General features: G+C 50.7%; 1 protein-coding gene across 1 annotated transcript in view; it reads right to left on the bottom strand.

The window, feature by feature from the left end:
* Positions 1-14,703, bottom strand: part of Slc2a1 (solute carrier family 2 member 1) — a 28,225-nt gene that overhangs the window by 11,857 nt on the left and 1,665 nt on the right. Inside the window, exon 2 of the mRNA XM_051171224.1 lies at positions 4,137-4,232. Coding sequence (XP_051027181.1) covers positions 4,137-4,232 — 96 coding nt within the window. The remainder of the gene's footprint in view (positions 1-4,136; positions 4,233-14,703) is intronic.

Raw genomic sequence — 14,703 nt, 5'->3', positions numbered from 1 at the left:
CTTACAAGGTGCAGGGAAAGGAGGTAATTTGAGGGCAGGTGCTATATAAACATTTAAGATACTATCACAATTAATTGCCACTTCCGGCAGAAGCCTTTCAGGCCTGTTTTATGGCAAAGAACCACCTCCTGCTTTGGATGAGTGGAGGAATGTCTACTCACGAGGGCAAGGACAGGGAACAGACTGAGAAGTGGGAGCACTGGGTGCAGATGGACAGATTCCACGGCAGGGGAGCCCTGTCCATGGCCACGGCCCTGCACACTTTTAGTCTGGGCATCTGGCTCTACTTGCTGTGGGGCCAAGTCTGAGTGGGCTGCCAAATCCTTCATGAGGTCTGTCTGGTCTCCTGTAGCCTCTTTTCTTAAAATCTGTGGGTCCGACCAGCTGGTGAACATAAATATTTGTGCTGATCATAGACACACTGTTCTGTCTTTAATCCCTAAGCAATAGGCAACTACTGACAACAGCACTGATGTGGTCTCAGATGCAGGTAATGCAGGGATAAGCGCGTGAGAGGAAGGATGCGAGCAGGCTTGGGCAGTGCCGCGCTATATTCCATATGGGGTTGTGAGTGTCCAAGATTTCAGTGCATGCGGGGGGTGGGAGGACCCTGAAACCTGCCCCTCACAGATCCCCAAGCATGCTCCCTTTTCTAAGAGGTCTCTCCCATCCTCTCTAGATGGGATGGCTTTTGTGTTCACAGCCCATCTCCTTGCTGCAGAGGGCAGGGTCTGGCCAAGTGGATTCAACAGTCCTTGTTGAAGGCCAGTGCTGGCAGAATTGGACTGTGCCTTCCTTGGGCAATGAATTCAATTGTATCCAAGTATGGCGCTATACGCCAGGGGAGCCACACTTTCGTGTTTCACTCTCGCGTCCTTTCATCCTTGCCAGGGGAGCCACACTTTCGTGTTTCACTCTCGCGTCCTTTCATCCTCTTTTCCTATGATAATTGGCTACCTGCATGGGAAAACTCCAGCCAGGCTTAGGAGAAATGTCTGCAAAGTGTAGAAATGGACACGTGAACGCCGCTGTGTTTGGCTCAGAAGGGTCACTCTACCAGGGTCATTCTCAAGACTGGCTCCTGAGGTGACCTTTGGACAGGTGTCCCTGACTGCTCTCATAAATGCACTTTTGTGGGGCTAACCTGTCCTCTGACACCACAGTCAGCAATTCTGGTCGCTTCTGTCCCACTGTTCCTTCCTAGCCAGGGAACCTCCAAGGCAGACAGACTCCTCCCCGCTTTGATCACACCTTCAGAAGTATCTTGCCCCTCCCTCTTTGGCAAGAGCAGTCTCCCAAGCTCCTGCCCAGCAGCTGCCTCCTACAGGCTCCCTGAGCGGTTCCCTCTCCTCCTCTACTGATGCCTTACAATGTATTCAGAAAGGAAGTCTGGAATAAAAACAAAACTCCTGACACAAACCCCAACCTTATGCAAGCCCTGCAGCCACTGTGACCTCTTCTTTCTTTCTGTCTCTTCTCTCTTTTTCCCCAGTCTCCTGGGAAGGCCTAGTATCTAGTGTTTCTGTCTCCTTTTTCCTCTTCAAACTAATGCAAAGAGACTTCTACGCACACTGCCATCGCTGGCCTTGGCAGCCACAAAGCTGCCACTGCCGTTTCCACACTAAGCAGTGTGGGGATGACCAGCCCAGCTCTGAGTGTCTGGTCAACTCTTTCACCGCATCTGCTTGCTGCTGAGTGTGTGCCTACTACTGTGACAAGCACTGTTCTAGGCACGAAGACACAATCAGGAGAATGAACCGGACAGATCCTCGTCCTTCAAAACCCCAGGTCTTCCTTTGACCGTGCAAAGTTCTGGCTTTTGGGTTCTATATCTTATTTTGGCTGTTTTGGAGACAGGATCTTTGGAGACCATACTGGCCTCAGACTTGCCATGTAGCCAAGGCCCTGGAGCTCTTGAGCCTCTGGCCCCCACTCCTCACATCACTGGCTGGCTCTCGATGTCAGCTCCTGTCCATCTGTCACTGGGAATGTCTTCAGGAGCTGAGCTTTGCTGCCTTTACTTCCCGGATCTTCCCCCAATGCCCATTTGGATAGCAGCGGCCATCGCTCGCTCGCTTGCCCATTCAGTTGCATGAGCACCTCTGTCCACCTAGGTGGCTGACAAACCCTGGTCCCTGCCCACCTCACGCCTACAAACTGACCCCTGGCATCTCACACCTACTAGCTCCTCCCCTGAACCAGAAGTGTAAAAGCCATTTTTGAACCACTCTCCCTTATGTCCTCATCCTGAAATGATTTTGACTAAATCCTGTCTAACTCTCCTTCCAAGATTAAAAAACAAACAAACAAAAACCCACTTATCTGTGGGGGAGGGTACATGTATACTCTGGCATGTGTGTGGTGATCAGAGGACAACTTGTAGGAATCTGTTCTTGTCTTTTACCATATGAGTCCTAGGGGCTAAACTCAGGTGGTCAGGCTTGGTGGCAGGCATCTTGTACTCTGACTCTCTCCAGCATCCAGCATTTGTTCTTCTGACACTAGTCTGTGAATGTCTCTGACCCCAGCTCATAACTCAGATCCATCCCATCACTCCAGGATCTGACCAGGCCTGTCCTCTTCATGGGCTTGACGGGCCTCATGATGCCCAGCCTCCACCTGCCCATCTGGATGTACCATGGCAACCGGAGGTTGGCTATGCTGCAGATCCAGGCTGCTCCACACAGGAGCCCAGTTCTGGCTTGCTGCGAACTCCTCACTTCCCCTCCAGTCTACCTTCCTGACATGCCACCATGTTCATCCTTCCCAAAGGATGTGGCTCTCTCTGTGACTCTTACTGCCTCCCCTGCAGGCCCCTGCTCACTTCACCTTGTCTGTTTTGGGGTAAAACTCTTCCTCTATCCTGCCTTTAGAGTCTTTGATTACGTCAGTAGCTCACTGTGACCACAGTTAAGACATTGCTCAACCCAGTACTTTCCAATGCCGGCTACCCATCATCAGAAACGGTTAAGGAGCTTCCTCAAGCATCCTAAACCTGAATCTGGGGTGCCTAGGAACCCTCAATGTATTGCAAGCTCATCTGCCTATCTCCTCCTATCTTATCTTATAGGCTTTCCGTCTGCTCGGATTCCTACAAAGAGCCGGCTTCAAAGCACACACCTTGGTAGGAGCTGTTCTAAATACTTAGTAAAACCAGGGTTTGGGATTGTTCTAAGCATGGTCTCACAGTGGCCATGTTAGATCCTGGAAAAATCCCATCAGGGCTGCTGCAGCTCAGCGTGACTCAGCAGCCAAGCCTTCCTAGTGAACTGTTCCCCAGCATCAGGCGTGGCCCTACAGACAGCCAAGCTCTGCCTACTTGGAAGAAGCCCAGCTGATTCCTCACAGTCTGGTGCCCGAGCTAGGCCCCTGGTCCTGACAGCCACTCACACTCACCGTCTGGTCTCAGCAGCCCAGGTAGTGAGCATGGGTCTGGCAGGAGTCCTATATACTTCCACTTTGTGATCCCTGTGGAAGTCTGAATTGTTAAAGTGACAGGAGAGTGTAGGTTAGGAAGGCAGCCCTAGGCTATGGAAACACACAGCTTGGCTTCTGGTGCCACCATTCTCTAGAGTGTGACCTTGGGCCCATGGGTCATCTCATCAGCCTGGGCCTCGGGTTTCCGGGACTATAAAATAGAAATCGCCACCCAGCCCCATAAACACATGCAAAATGCCTAGTGTAGAGGAAGGAGGGGCTGTGGATCGTCATTTCCGCTCCTAAGCCCTTTTCCTCATCTCCCAGACGGTTGCCAGAGCCCTCTCCAGTCTAGGCACACAGAGGGCAAGTAGGGGCACACTTGGGATGATGGGATGGATGTGAGAACATAAAGACTGCACAACAGGGTGGCATCAGATACCAGCTCTGTCTGACTACTTCAGTGGCACTGGGGAAAGCTTCCTGCTCTCTAACTGTTTCCCCATTGCCGGGAGCCCCAAATACCATGTAAATGAAACCCCGCTATACCGATCATTGTAAGTGTGCTGCTTGGGGAAACTAGTTAAGGCGGCCTACCAAGATCCCAGCATTCTGTGGCCATGAGAAGATGGTTTGTTGATGTCGATGGTCGACACCCAGGAGGCACCATGAGTATGTGGGGGTGACGGTATATATCGGTAGGGTAGTATAGCACTTACCTTCTGAGGGGCGTTGATAACACCAGTGTTATAGCCAAACTGCAGGGATCCGAGCACTGCCCCTCCCACGGCCAGCATGAGGCGGCCCGTCACCTTCTGCAGAGGAAGAAATCACAGGGTTACAGGCATGTCTGGGCCCAGAGTACAAAGTCAATGCTGGCAGGTTCCCATGTTCAGATGCCTGGCCTGAATCCTGGCAACACACCTGTCCCTCTCCCAGGAAACCTGGCTACTTCCTGGCCTCAGGTGCCCGAACCTGCCCAGCTGACTTCTAGACTTATCTCTGAGGAGAGAGGAATTAGGGCTTTCTCTATGCAGTTATAGAGCTTTGGTTTTCCAAAGTCTCATTCCCCAGGTAGAGTGATGCTCACACCTCAGGTAGCCCCAGACTCTGGGAGGACCAGGAAGCGACCCTCCCTCCCATGTCAGGGAGGCCAAACTAAAGGAAAGGGCCAGCGCAGATGGGAAGGAAAGGCTGTGGAGCGAAGCCAAGGGCGATGGCTGGAGTCTAGCCCATGGGAACGCCAGCAGGCCTGGCTGGCTCTCCATGCCCCACGGCCTCCCCACCCTTGATGTGCCTGTCTGCAAAAATGGGGACAATGACATTGTTCCTGGAGATATGACCCTGCCCTTCCCCAGCCTTCCTACCCTTCATGGGGCAGGAAACCAAGCTCTGAGAGCTCGGAGCAAGAGACCAAAGACCTGATATACTCAGGTGTCTGCAGCAGCAGCAGGGTTGAAACTCAGGGCTCTGGAGTCTCCCATTCAGTGCTCCTCACACCAACGCCCTCCCCCCCTCCCGGCAAAGCATGTACTTTCATTTCAGGGTTTCTTGTACTAGATAACGCACCAACCAGAAATATGATGCAAACAGTACGTGACCTGAGATGACTAAGTGCTAAACCAAAGAGTTTCTAAGGGGCAAAGGGTTGGAAGCAGCAGGAAGGGATGAGGCCAGTAGGTGAAAAGGGCCTGCTTACATAGAGGTGACACACACTGAGGTGTCCACCTGGATACACAAAAGTAAAGGACTCTCTTCAGCTCTTCAAATGAGGAAGCCAAGAAATGTGACACTAGGCGGGCCCTTACCTGGCTGTGGGAAAATAGAGTTGGGGAGACATGCAAAAAAAAAAAAAAAAAAAAAAAAAAAAAAAAAGCCAGCATCTGCAGGTGCAGAACACCCACACAGTAGCTGCAGGTCCAGAGCCAGGTGAGGATGTAGGGTGGTGGGGGATGGCATTAGCTGGGCTTCGGCCTTGTGTGGGTCTCTGGGCGCATTTCCCCCTCAGTACCCAGAAGCAGTGCTGACGTCTAGATTGCTAGATAGAGCTGGGCATGGCCTTTGAGCAGACACGTTCCTAGTCTTTTCATTTTCCAGAAGGCTGCAGGACAGGCTTGCCAAAGCTAGTTCTCACATCAGTCTGAGGAGGAGGAAGGGCTGCGTCTGCTCCAGTGCGCAGCTCAGAATGTTGGAGCCTGCCTTCTACTGGTCTGTCTGCCTGTTTCTCCTTGGCTGACCTTGCGAGCGAATTCATCCTTGACTTTGGGGGCTTTCCTCCAACTTCCATCCTCTGTGAGCTAATCAAAGGCATGGCCTCTCAGATCTCCTGTCTTCCAGCTCTCTAGGGAGTCTCCAGGCGCAGGGTGAGTGGCCGGTGAGCACATGACAAGCTTCTGGTGAGCCATAGCCAAGCCAAGGGTCATCAGGTGACCACTGGGACTTAAGTGACTGTGATAAACATCAATGGCAGGCTCAGTGGTGACAGCTGAGCCCCACCATGTGCTGGGCTATCTGGTGAGTGACATGCTCAGGGTTGTTCAGGTGTGCTGCTTATGGTATGCAGATATGCATTTTTCTAGTACACTAGAACAGATATGAAGTTAGCACACACCTAGGATTTAGTGAGGTGTGGCATAGCAATGTAATGGAATATGTAAAGAATGTATCAGGATGTATTGGTTTGTGACCCTCTCCATGTTACGATGGCAAGTTTTAAGCAAGCTTAAGCAGTATTCATATTGAACGCCACCTTTGATATGAAACAAAACAAAACAATTGGAGGGACAAATATGAAAGCCACTTAAAAGCATGTACAAGAAGGATAATGAAGGTCGAGTGTGATGGCCTACTCCTGTCATCCCGGCACTTGGGAAGCTGAGGCGAGTAGCTCTGAGTTGGCCTAGATAATAATGAACACTGGGGGTCCTGGGTGCTGGCAAGAGGCAAGGTAAAAAGGAGACTTCAGGGCCTTTGGCGGGTTCTTGAATTCTGACCATTTCCCCACTTTTATAAAACCCACAATTTTATATAACTTATAATAAAAAGTAACAAACTTAGTCAAAAATAATAAGAGAAAAATAATACAGACTTGTCAAAAAATTATGCAGATGGAGTGTGAGTAGAAACTACAGCGATGGAGGGTAGGCGAGGTGGCCCTGTCTTCCATTAAGTCTGTCTCCAATGCCTGAGATCCTAGGCCTATGTCTCCCTTAAGGCCCTCCCTATTCAACAGGTAGGGAGAAGAGAACTGCCGGAAAACAAAGACAAACCTCTCTCTAAGGGGCTTTGCCATTGGCAGGTCAAGGTCAAGAAGACCTGCCTAATGCTAAGGCGATGGCTAGCAGTCAAGTGAGCACCGGTGTCGAGCGAGGCAGACCCAGTGAGCACCCATGGCCACTGGATTTCAGAAAAGGTGCTTTGGGGACCTGAGGAATCCCTGGAGGGACACACTTCTAATTTTGTCCTGGGGGCAATCAAACTCAATTCCCAGCAGGTGGCATTGAAATCAGCTTGAAGGACGAATGCGCAGTCTGCCAAGTGGGAAAACGTGGCAAGACTACATTCCAGGTAGACGGAACAGTATGTGCAGTGGCAGAAACAGAGACGGCTGATAGAGCCAGGTTAAGAAAATGAGGGTTTAGCGAGGCTCAGTACAAACTGCAGGGGAAGAGCCCCTCGGTAGGTACAAGGCCCTGAGGTCTTTCACCTGCCCCAGAGCCCTCCCCACCCTGGCCCACACCACTTACCATACCCTGCTTGAGCACTGCTGACTTAGGAGTCAAAGGGGATAAGCCCTAGACACAGCCGACCACTTCCTTTCACCTTGTTGTTAGCATCTGAGGCAGCCCCTACCTCTGAGGAAACAGGAACCGCTCTTCCTTAAAGGGTCACTATCAAATTCCACATTAGTGGGAAATCTCAGTCAACAAGTGCTTGCTGAATGAGGTAAGGACAGGCAGCCACCCTCACCTGGGCCACCACTGTCCATCTGCTCCCATTAGCCTGCAGATGAAATTGGAATCCATGGGCTGGAGAGATGGCTCGGTGGTTAAGAGCAGTGATTGCTCTTTCAGAGGTTATGAGTTCAATTCCCAGCAACCACATGGTGGCTCACAACCATCTATAATGTGATCTGATGCCCTCTTCAGCACTGTATGCATAATAAATAAATGTTTAAAAAAAAAAATAGAATCCATAAACTCAACATGTGCTTATTTTTACCAGGCTGACGTGATGGTGGTGAATTAGAGAAGGGGTGCAAGCCTCACCTGAGGATAAAGCTACCTTCTAGAATATTCCACATTCTTCCAAGCTGTTCCTGACGTTTTCTCTACAGTCTCTGGCTTTAATATATCTACCTGCCATCAACTGGGGACTTGGAGATGGGAACCTGGTTGGTGTGGTCTTTGCAGCAGAATAATACCCGGGGAGGGAAAGAAAGGGAACACCCACAAAGAGTCACCTCTCAATTTACTGTTTGGATAAAACTCATGCCACTTACGTTTTACAGAATGAAACCCTAATGCATGCTAGAACATCAGAGCCGGGAAGTGGAAACGACTGGTCCCCTCCCCCAGCCTCTGTGGCATGCCCACATGGATACGGGAGACCTTAAGTCAGGTGTACAGAGTTCAAATCCCTTAGGTGCTCCACAGGCTCTCAGTTAGCAAACACCTGCGCTCAGGCCTTAGCATACAAGAAGGTCGGTCTTCCATGTCCCGCTCCTCCCCAGCCCAGGAAGCAACTGGTGAAGTGTTAGCTTGGGGACCTTTCTTCCCCCATTTGCTGGGATACAAATCGCCCAGGCCACAGTGTATAATATAATGCCCTCTGATCCCTGGCCTTTTAGCCCCACCTCTGTGCCCTTCCTGCCTGGCTTGCCTTGCATCGGGCTCTCAGTCAATATTGGCAGAGGGTGGGAGGGCACGTGGCACCACTACTAGGAGGCAGAGGCAGGATGTTCCTTGTGGGAGGAGAGTCTCCACTTAGACGTCACTCTGTCTTATTCTGCTGCTTCCTGAATGGTCTTGGGGTGTGCCAGAGCAGGGACCACTCAGGATTTTAGCCCTAGGAAGCAGGAAGGAAGTTTAGCCCCTTTTACTCATTTGCTTATTACATATATTTCTTTTCAGGATGCATTTGAATAAAGTTCTGGGTGTTTAAAAAACAAAACATCCTGAGATACTGTAGAGCCGTGTGCCATCTTCACTTGATCAATAAGAAAGGTGAGGTTGAAGAAGAGGGGCCCTGGTTACTGGTTACTCAGGAAACAAAAAAGCCAGCGGTAGGACCCGAGTTTCTCTGAACTCCCAGAGGGCTGTTTCACCCGGATTCCTTCAAGCCGCCTGAATCTTATGAGTGATGGTCTGATCCCAGAACACCGATATTCAAGTGACCTTAGGCCCTGACTGCTCTTGAATCAGTTTCCTTAAAGCCTTCTAGTGATGTTAAGACTCACATGACTGCCTCTTGGGCACTCTGGGGTGGCCCTAGAGGCAGGTGGGTCTTTAAAAGGGGCAGGAGCGGGAGGTGGGCACTTAGCAGTACCGGTGCCAGGCACCCTGCCAGGGGCTGTTCACATCCTGACTTAGCCACCAGGGACCCACTGTACTTCACTGTGGAAGGCTCAGAGAGGGAAAGGCTCCTACCCTGGGGTGCAGGACTTCCTCTGAAGCCTCAAGTGGGGGCGGAGCAGGGCCTCTGGTACGACACGCCCTGGCCCTTCCTGGTCAGGTTCTCTCCCCTACTTCCCAGTACTGGTTTCTGAAGGAAACATGCTATCTATGTAGCTTTCTATGTAGGTCAAATTCCATTCCTGCGCCTCTCTAGGTCTTGTCAATTCTGAAACCAGCAGCCAAAGCCTGAGAAACTTTTGGTCATTTTTCCTGGAGTTTGTCAGCCAACTCAGGGGTGATTGTCAGCCAACCTTGGCTTGGAGTAATCACCCTGCCTGGGCTAAGGGACTAGAGATGCCACCTACCAGCTAAGAATGGACTTTGCATTTCTAAGGGAGGTGAATACATGAAGGCTACATTAAATTAGAATTTCTGTGACTGTTAATTAATAAGATCACCCATCTGAGTACCTATTTGGGGCTTCTGTGCTATAGAGGTTCAGCTGTGGTTGAGGCAAGCTAGGGCAGATAGATCTTGCCACAAAGCCAGCAATATTTGCTGTCCTCTTTATAGAAACCCTGTCTGCCTGGACTGTAGCTCCTTGAGCTGCTGGATGCAAAGTCAATGCCTGAGCGATGCTGGATTGTCAACGCCTTTCAGGCAAAACCATCCGTAAGTAGCTGGAGGGGAGTGTTCTTCCCACGAGGAGCAATCTACTACCTCCTTGGCCTGTGGGAGTAGACCTGGGGTGAATAAAGGGACCCTAAAGAAGCTGACACCCCTCAGGTGTATCCAGTGGTGCACTGGCACCAATTCAACAGAGAAAATTAATTTGATTAAGACTGGGCATAGACAAAGGTCGCTGTCACTCTCAGCAAGTTTAAGTCCCATCTCCACCGCTTTTGTGACCTTATGAAAATCCTTTCCCCTACATCTTCCATTCTCTGTGAGGTTTTCCTAAGACACTGCTGAGTGAAGACTGTCTGAGCACACGCTCCCAGGGCTACCTGAGTGAACGGGGATTCGGTTATATACTGAAGCAAATCCCTGCCTGTGTAACTTGATATTTCGGTTGACAGCTAGAGCCGAACAGGAATGTGTAATGTCCTGCGTGGAGAAAGTATAGATGTGCAGTATATATAAAAGTGCAAGGGCACAGCGAAACATGCCTGTAATGGAATACTATGCAGCTGTTGAAAAGAATGCAAAACATCTGCATATGCTGGAAAGGAAAAAAAAAACCAAAAACCAAACCAAACCAAAACCCACAGGTATAATTATATTGTGTGAGGAAGACAGTGATTTGTGCAAGGATACCTGGGATGTAGACCTCAACCCTGAAGGCCCCTGAGTTGCTAGGTGCCAATACCTTAACTGTGCAGGGCACTGAAGTATTCATTTTGGGTTGGCCAACGGGACGGGCTACACAACACAGAAGTGTGAGCCATCACACCAATTCTGCACCCAAGGACATGTGTATACACATACACAAAAGAAGCCTCGGGAGTAAACACTACTGTGAAAACTGGGAGAAAAGATGTATTTGTTCTTTTACTTTTGTGGGTATCTAGTTTACTCCACTACTTCTTCTGTGTTTTCTGAAACTCCAATTTTATTTTCTAGTCACATCTGGGAATTTTACTGGACACCACCCCAGGGCCTGGCAGGCCTAGCACAGTCTTCAGAAGTGTTGGGGGGATGGTAATCCCCCAGTGCAGCATTCTAGCTGAGGGTTTTACTTAGCTGAGAGACACTGCGCCCAGATTTATGGCCAGGTCAGCTCTTGCAAGTAAATGTTTAGAGGAGAGAAAAATGACATTATGGTGGTCAGGCAAGATGTGGGCCTAGTTGACTGTGACATAAGGTGAGTGGGGGTAAGGACAGGGCCAACAGAGCAGACTAACTCACAAGATCGGGTACTGAGATGCAACTGCCTGTGGGCATGACACACTAATAGGGAGTGAAGAGGTCCTAGAATCGTACTCTGGCTGTTGAGGTCGGAAGGGCTCTTCATGGAGAGAATAAAGGTGGTGTTGAGACCAGAAGCCAAATGTGTGGGTGAAGGCGGTCGCTGTTCTTACACAGTGCAGTGCCCGCACAACGATGCAGCCCCCAACTCAGAAGGCAAAGCTGGCTAACCGGATACTAAGGCCCACATTCGGGCTGACGGAAATCTCTTCAGCAGCTAGCACACTACTCTCCAGGGAGCTGGTCCAAACTAGCCATGTGACTGACATGGCCACCACCGGCCACACCCAAGGCTGTGATAGGGAGGTGAGGTGGGCCTAGAGCATCATGGACATGGGTCAGGACCCTGAAGAGTTGCTCTGGTACACTGGAGGGCCACTTAGAGTCACATACCAGGAGAGCTGAGCAGGAAGCCATGGCTCAGGTCAGGACGATAGCCGTAGTTTACGGCTTGATGCTGAAGGAAAGTTAAGAGGTACTGTTTCTTGCTTCCCTTTAGCGAGGCTCCCCATCCCTCCTCCAGCAGACACTAGACATCCCCCACCCCCCCACACAGTCTGCTGTGAAAGCAGACCAGAGAGCTAACAGTCTTCATGGCTCTACACAGGGTGGCTCACACCTAGCACACTTCAGTGTGGCTGATCCACAAAAGATTGTGATCATAGGCTAGGGATGTCTGACAAGGTAAGAAAGCAATTTCGGAGTAGCCCTTCCAAGCGCGCTCTCAATTTCAAGACAGAGGGCATGAGCTATGGACTAAGCAATTTGGGCAGATGTGTCATCTGGGGCCTGGTAAGAACGGTCTGCCTTGTCTGGATGTCAAAGCCTTGGGGTAAGCAAGAACCACCAGGTTCAAGGCCCAGAAGGCCCTGGCTCAGTTACTGCAAAAACCTCAACGTTCCTGCCTAAAGCTTCTGCCAGGCTTGGTGGCCGAATGACAGAGCCTCAGGCTCTGTTCCACCTCTCCCTGGGAGGGAGGTAACAATTGGAGATTTGTTTTAGGCTAGGCCAGTCTGGACACAAGCTCTCTGAGCTTTCCTGGCCTCTGCCATCCTAGGACAGTGGTTGCTAGACTGAATGGCTTTGTCACCTCTGTGCCCAGGAGAGAGGTGAGGGGGTGAGGCTGCAGGCCCCAGGCCAATGTTGTACAGTTTCCCCTTTGTTCCAGGGGAACAGCTCTGCCAGTCTGGGGGAGGGGGGAGGAGGGGCTTGATGTTTGTACCCTTGGTGCTGGAGCAGAGCTCTGGGCACCAACACCCTGTGACCAGGAGGCACCCGGCAAAGCTGCGCTCCCTCAAGTCACAAGCTGATTACACGGGGATTTGGGGGCTGACCCAGCCAGGAAAGGAAAGTAAGGGGGAACCAGAGGGTGGACACTGAACAGGAATCATCTTGGGCCTGTTGACATTATTTGTGTCTCTAAGATGGTGCGAAAAAGGGGGTTCTTTTTACTTACAATAGCCACCACCCTGATAGAGGGCAAGAGGACAGTCTTAACCGCAACTACCAGAGACAGAGACGGAGGCTTCCTCACAGAAGCTTCCAAAGGTCCATTTAGACCCAATGCAAACCTCAGATTCTCACTGTACCCAGAAACGGCTTGGAAGTCCTGGAGCCTAAAGACTTCTGCTTTGAGATGGGTGGAAGATGGCACAGAACATGGGACTGCGGGTGGGGGTGTCTGCCAGCACAATAAAACACCTCAAATCTTCAAAGTCCACTGGCCCCTATGGCCAGAAGGTCTCTTCCTGATGAGTTCCCTTTATCTTCATGCTACGTGCAAAGGCTGGCAGCATATTTGGGGGCGGGGGGGGAGCTTAGCTCATAAACTTTCTGAAGTCACTTTTCTCTGAGCTTTAAGGCCATCATTGCACGGACTCTCCCACTTCCGTCACAGTGAAGTTGTAAACCCTGGCACGTGTTAGGCAAGGGCTCCGCCACAGAGCTGTGCCTCTGCCTGGCACTGTGCGGACCTCAACCAGAAGCCTAAGGCAGGGCAGGCAGCCACAGTAGCTGGCTTAGCTCTGGGCCTGGCACTCTGTCCTGGCTCCCCCACCCCACCCCACCCCCGACCATGCGGTCTATACACACCAGACTCCTGACCAGTGAAGAGTTTTAATGACTTCTCTGAGCAACTCTCAAAGCTCAGCACGCATCCCGGCCCCCTAAAAGCACATGCTGCTAGAATGCAGGCTTCACCTGAGGCAGAAGGTTACTCATGGCCCAGCGTGTCACAGGGATTCAAGGAAACAAGGCAGGCTTATGGAGCGTCCACAGGAGTGGGCACACGTGTTTTGGGTCCACCCTTTCCAAATGTAGTTAGGGATGGGTCTTACTATGGCCATAGCTACAAGCCTGCAACTCGCTATATAGACAAGGTCAGCCTCAAACTCAGAGATTCATTTGCATACCTGCCTGGCTCTTTTTCCTTTTCCTTTCCTTTTTTTTTAACTTTAAAATTACATTTGCTTACTTATTTGTGTAGAGTGGGGAGTGACACATGCCAATGTGCATATGAAGGCCAGAGGACAACTTGCAGGAATCAGCTTTGTTCCTACCATGTGAGTGCCAGGGATGAACAAAGATCCTCATGCCCAGCAGGTAAAGTGCCTCTCTCTGTTCAGCCATCTCTCTAGGCCTCCGCGCTCCACCCCTAACACTAAATGCTACTGTCTAATGATTAAAACTGCTGTCTTCTGCAAGTGAGGCAATTGAGCTAAGTGAGAATTGAAAACCTCACTGTGAACCTCAGATACTTATGTCCTTCTACCACTGGATCCCGAAGAACCCTGTGGTTTTTAAATAGTCTTCCGTTGAGCGCAGAGACTGACCCGTAAAGCAAAGGACCACGGGGACTAGATGTGCACTAGGCCAGCCGTGGATGGCTACAAAAGGTGGAGCCGGGAGGAGCTCAGCCCCTGCCGGTCAGGAGCTTCCACATGCCCCGCCCTACTTCCTACTCAAGTTAAGCTCCTTACTACAGGAGCGCACCTGAGACGTGATGTGACTTGACGATGGACATTTAAACAGCTTTCCAGGACTAGGTTTTAATACACAACCCAAAAGGCTTGTTGCCCTGATTGGAGAAATCAGCAGTCTGCAAAGGTTAGGGCTTTTTTTTCCTCCCAGAAAGTACACAAGATAATGAAAAAGGACCTAATCTGGGTATAGTGGCGCACGCCTTCAATCCCAGCACTGGGAGGCAGAGGCAGGCGGGAGTTCAAAGTCAGTCTGATCTGTTGGTCTACATAGTAAGTTCCAGGACAGCCAGTGCTCTGTAGAGACGCTGTCTCAAAAACAAAACAAAACAAAACAAAAAACTACGGCAACTGCTCTCTTGTGCTTTCAGAGTTACAGGAAGACAGAGGCAGTCGGATCTCTGAGTTCCAGGACATCCAGGGAGGACTACAGAGAAACCTGTGTGTGTACGGGGGTGGGGGTGGGGGTAGGAGTGAGGGTGGGGGGTGAGGGGATCAGATTCTATTGGCGTAACAGTGCAAGAACACAAATTTATCATTACAGAGATAAACCACAGGGAAAAAGGTATTCTGCATAAGTTATAGACGGAGCCGGTAGGGGTGAATCCATCCATCCCCCTGCCAGTGGCAGCGTTTACTCCAGACGCCACAAGGGCTGCCCCAGAAGTTAAGTGAACTCTTCCTGCTGCTCACAATTCAAAACACGAGTGAAAAGGGACAGTGAA

The sequence above is a fragment of the Acomys russatus genome, chromosome 29 (genome assembly GCF_903995435.1).
Source record: "Acomys russatus chromosome 29, mAcoRus1.1, whole genome shotgun sequence".
NCBI classification, from domain to species: Eukaryota; Metazoa; Chordata; class Mammalia; order Rodentia; family Muridae; genus Acomys; species Acomys russatus.
This window is presented reverse-complemented; position numbering and strand designations above follow the sequence as displayed.